Source organism: Lolium rigidum, chromosome 7, assembly GCF_022539505.1.
Source record: "Lolium rigidum isolate FL_2022 chromosome 7, APGP_CSIRO_Lrig_0.1, whole genome shotgun sequence".
Taxonomy (NCBI): Eukaryota; Viridiplantae; Streptophyta; class Magnoliopsida; order Poales; family Poaceae; genus Lolium; species Lolium rigidum.
In genome coordinates this window covers 156,405,625-156,411,017 of record NC_061514.1, presented here as the reverse complement: position 1 = coordinate 156,411,017, position 5,393 = coordinate 156,405,625, and the positions used below count along the sequence as shown (strand labels likewise).

General features: G+C 46.3%; 1 protein-coding gene across 1 annotated transcript; it reads right to left on the bottom strand.

The window, feature by feature from the left end:
• Positions 1-2,213: 2,213 nt before the first annotated feature.
• Positions 2,214-4,759, bottom strand: LOC124669895 (amino acid transporter AVT1I-like). Its single transcript, XM_047206430.1, has 3 exons — positions 4,637-4,759; positions 3,847-4,454; positions 2,214-2,803 (listed from the first exon to the last, which is right to left on the bottom strand). The coding sequence occupies exons 1-3, from the start codon at positions 4,728-4,730 to the stop codon at positions 2,282-2,284; spliced, it is 1,224 nt and encodes a 407-aa protein (XP_047062386.1). The 5' UTR covers positions 4,731-4,759; the 3' UTR covers positions 2,214-2,281.
• Between the last annotated feature and the right edge of the window lie 634 nt (positions 4,760-5,393).

Genomic DNA, 5,393 nt, shown 5'->3' with positions numbered 1-5,393 from the left:
GTTAAAGATGGTTGTTCCTTGTATAACCAAGTTGACTTGTAGCATCTAATTAAGTTGCTTTTTTCATCATCGACCGGCTGTGTTCAGCCTAGTTTAACCTAGTTGCTATCTGTATAATGCACGTAAGTTTCATAAAAAAAACTAAGTTGATTGGTTAGCATAGTTGCACCCATTTGTATTTGTAGTATGGTACAATCAACTCGAAATTCTATCAATGAATAGTTGATAAAACTTGTACGATGGTACTGATATTTTTGTTGATTCCTCGTATATGTGGACTACTTAGATTTATGTGGCGCATAAAGAACGACGTGGGAGTTGATGGATCTTCGTCCAAAGCTTTAAGTTGTGTGTTAAGTTGCGGAAGATGTTTTTGGTTACTTCTTTTTAGTGTTCACTTTCACACTTTTTTTATTGACAATTGTCACCTATACTTCTCTTAACCTTTATGGTTAATTGATTTTAAAGAAATGTAAATTAGACAAATGATGTTTTATTTGTTGTGAACATCGTGAAAACTTTTAAATTTCCTATGTTTTTAGGAATAAAAAGTCAGTTGGAGCTAGAAGTGAGAGAAGTATCATGAGCTCAGACGATTACTCTGACCAAGCTGGTAAAAGGCAGAAATTAGCAAAAGGCCATCTCAACAAGGTAGGTTTCAACTCTCTTTGTGGGCGGGGGGGGGGGGGGGCATTAATTTGCTATGTTTTCTGGGACACTTTCTTGAGTTCCTTCTTACTTTTGAGAGAACATGATCATATTTTGTCTGAACTATTTTTAATGCTTATTCTATTTCAACGCCTAATATCATCATGATATCAGCCAATTTAATTTTTTTAACAAGCGGAGGAAGAATTTGTAAATTAATAAAACTAGGTAGACGGATTTTCCATCTCAAAACAAATATGCAGTATTTACAGTAATAAAATATATTTTTATTGGCAAAGAATAAATATATTTTTAATGTCGAACTGGGATTGGCAAGTGCAGTTTTTTCTTATGCATTTAGCATGAATTTGAAGCTATCATTTTCCTAGCTTCTTGTCTAGTTCTTGCCCTAGTATATATCAGCATTATACAAGGATTGGATTTTGTTGTCATGTCCTGGTGCAGGTGATACTATTAACTTGTGTCCAAGAGGATATTTGTCCAAAACTTACGCCTGCACACAGTCGTTTTGGAAAAGTGTGACAACAAGATAAATGTGAGCCCCATCTCCTTTCTACAGATCAACCTTGTTGCTTGAGGTCCACGAGCATGCTATAATTATACGGTGAGCCATTGTGTTTCTTCTTTGGCTACATCTGGGACTACCCGCCTACACGGTCGTATCTTCCCGTGCAACGTGCAAGACTAGAAGCAGCATCAGTTTTCACGTCGTTATTAGTTTAACTTGTTACTGTTCCACAACACGCTAAGTTTGATCTCCTCGCCGAGACACGGAGATGACCACCACGCCACCTTGTCTTCACCCACGTCGATCCTTGCTCCTGAGCAACTCCTCGAACGTGACACGCTTCAACTGCAACGGATCCTCACAGAAACGAGCACTTAGACACAACGACAACTCACGGACTCGACGACAACCGCACGACATGCACATACTTGACTCTTTAACTCATCGGACTCCTCCAAAGACGACCTTGGCGAAACTCTCGGACGACGATCTTGATGAGACTCTCGTACCGCACCTCGGCACCATCTCTTCCATCAACGATCATCCTCCACCACCTCCACACCTTGATGTCGATAGCTCTGTGTGGTCTCCTCCGTGCCGCTCCACCGAGCGACGATCGCCTGCCCCGAGGCGCTAGTACGAGTCGCCTCCCCGGGACAAGCATAACTTAAAATCTTCGACCTCACTCTGATACCAATTGTTGGGTTCCACCCATGAATCGATTACATCAAACTAGACGAACACACGCACAAAAAATTATCGCCAAAGCTGATCAACCCAGACGTGTTAATCCTAATCGCTCTTACTAGAAACCTGTCCAAACCGACATGGACACAAAGAACCTGATCTACACTCTTACGTACTCGGAACCTACTAACCAAACTAGCTAGCACACGTGACACCGACTAGGATACAAACTAGCTAGGACTCCATGGCGCGTACAACACGCACGTACTAACTTGACAATTGACTCAACTAAGTACTCACATGTTAGGAAACCTAAACTCAAGATTATTCCTAATAGACTACTCTGACTCAACGGTCTTTGTCGCAGAGCAACACCCGTGCTCGGATGCATGGATTATCGTCTTCCACACACGTTCATCACAACCTCCGAACTATTTGCTTCACGGAGCTGTAAGTTCCCAATCCAACAATCGTGGCGCCAACCGCCACAATGGCCAGGCAAGCTGCCGTCTCCAGCCGCATCGCGGTGGCGCCCCCGATCTTGGAGCGGACCTTGAGGTAGCACAGGCACGGAAGAAGCATCGTTACCGTGCAGCTGAGGAGCGCGCCGGTGAGCTCCACGACTTCGGCGAAGAAGGGCACGGCCAGCGCGACGACGGCGGTCCCGGCGACGAGCCCCGTCCTGACGAGAGCCCGGAGCGGCGTGCTCTTGCTGACGCCGAGCGCGCCCTCGGCTGCCTCGGCGACGGGCGCCACCAGCAGCGCGTAACCTGTCAGCGGGTTCACCAGCGTCGTGTATATGGCCACCTTGGCGGCGACGCTCGTCGATGGGAGGTTGAGGGTGATCTGTGATTGGAGCATATCGCCGTACATCAGGTACCCGATGACGCCTATGAAGCCGTAGCTGAGTGTGCTCAAGGTGAAGCACACAGACAGAACCTGGCATGCATGGACACATATATGAGTGCAGAATCCCTAACTTTTTAGAAGAAAAAAAGTTGACGGTCATACGGACTTGATAATCAGTTTTGCTAATTCCAAGTCGTCCCGAATTTTGAATAACTATTATTTTATAGACATTTAATTATAGGAAAAAATGCAACGTATGAAATAAGTGCAAGTTACGATTTTCATTACACCGACTTAGAAACAAGCAGAAAACCTTGGGAGATTCCGGAAAGGCCTATGCTTCAGAAATAAGCAGAAAATTTTGGAGATTTCGGAAAAGCTTTTGCTCCACTATCCCACATTTTCGGAAATAATAATACTCCTCCGTTCTTTTTTAATTGACTCGGATTTAGTACAAATTTGTACTAAATTCGAGTCAATTAAAAAGAAACGGAGGGAGTATGATAAAAGATAGTAGGAAAAAGTGTACCAGCCCAGGTGCGCCTTGCGCACGGGTATCCCCACCCTCCATTTCCCTTTTAAGATTTTGTGGCTCTGGCTTTTCCTACTGCCACTCTCTCTCTTGCATGCAGATAATCCAAAACTTGGAGCCATCTCTTTCACAGTAAAAGACAAAACCTTCTCTTATGGAGCCAACATTTTTCTCTCACGTGGCTCTCTCACCCAAAGAAATCCATTGCAAGAAGACAAATTTACATGTGCACTGTGTAGGTGCGCGGTGCACCTGCTCTAAAAATCCACACTTCCCAAGATAGTAACAGCTTCATGAAAAACACTTTCGATTCCAATTCATCTAACCACGGGTTATAGGTTCTGATTGATGTCGAAGCGGAGCTGCGGTCGAAATTTCAAATAATATGTGAATTTTAGAAAAAACGTTTTTATTGAAATCAAAATTACATGTCTTTTTCTTTTTGGCGAACGTTCAATTCATTTGAACTGAGCAAATAACAGAGGTGGCCAAAAAGCTGAGAATACAGTAAAATCATTTTGGAGTACTCCAACGGTTCAACATGAATTCAGCATAGCCTTGTAACGAGAATCCAATGAACGATCAGTGAGATGGCACCTACCGCGGGGAACCTTTTTCTGTCTTTCATCCCCGTGTATATCATGGGAAAGACGGCATGTCCACTGAAGCAAAACGAGTACAAGCTCATGGCGCTGGGCATGCCGGCCCAGTGCACCAGCCTGCCCGTCTCGTGGAACCCGACGCCGTCGAACACCCCGACCCAGAGGACGCCGGCGATGAGGACGACGGACGCCAGGGATCCTCCGGCGGCGACGTACGCGAGCACGTTGAGGCTGCTGAACCACGTGGTCGGCAGCACGACCAGCGTGGCAGCCAGCACGAACGCCTGCTTGCCGAGGACGTGGAGGGCGCCTAGCCGGAAGCTCGCCGCCGGGAACAGCTTGTGCAGGTTGTCCCCCTCAAGGATGAGGAAATCGATGGCGACGAGGTAGAGCTCGAGGTACATGAAGGCGGCTACGATGACGCGGCCTCTCCGGCCGAAGGCGTGGGCTCCAATGTCCGGGTAGGTGTCGACGAGAGAGCTAGAGTCGATACATCTCTGCAGGAGAATCCCCGTGTAGAAGCTGATGGCGGCGATGGCGAGGAAGACGATTAGGCTCAGCCATCCGCCCTGGGACAGTGCGTAGGGAAGCGAGAGAAGCCCGACCCCTGCATGCAAGAAAAATATGTGAGCGGATACAAGTTACATTTATCTCTACTAGCAATGTAATAGATCGAGCTAGTACTTGTCTTGGAAAAATAGCACTCTCTCAGTTCATTTATCTTCTCTTCCTCGAGTCAGTTAGAGCGGAACAGAGGGAGTAGAAGATATTCTGGCTTGGTAGATTAACCTGAGAGTGAGTTGATTCCATTGAAGCATGTCTTGAGGAAGCTTGTCTTGTCGGACGGCGGAGGCGGATCGGTGTTGTCAGTGCTCCCGTCCATTGCAATTTCTCGCTTAATCGTACGGTAACTAAGTGCTCATGGTAGCTACCTTTCCTGTGTGGTAGCTAAAGCACGGGCATCCTGGCGATTTATAGGCGCGCAGCTTAGAAAAAGGTTACGGATGCGGTCCGCGGCGCTCTAGCTCTCCCCTTTTTTTCTGCGAAACACATTACAATCAAAGACGCCACACATACACACACTCACCCCTATGAACGCACGCATATACACCCTACCTCTATGAGCACTTCTAAGAGATTGCGTCGAAGAACTGATCCGACGGGTCTTGAGATGAACGAAGTCACCACAGACGTCTCGCTGGCGACGGGGTTGCCTCCCACTAAAGAATATTCTGCCTTTATGAAACACCAAAGTGTCAAATCTGGAATTTGAACTCTGGTGGATTAGAAGTGCCATTTCCCTCTAACCATCCAACCACAGGTTGGTTCTCGCTCTAGCTCTCCCTGGAGCGCTTTGTCCACATCATCCCTAGTAGATTCCACATAACACGAAATCGTAAAACACGGATACGGTAAACCGGGTTGAAGTTTATTGGTGCAAAAATCATCGCGGCAGAACAAAACTCACATACATGTGCCATAAAAATGAATATTCGGTTTTCCGTACATGTATACTGCCGGATCTGGTCCGGCTCTTTTGCACTTC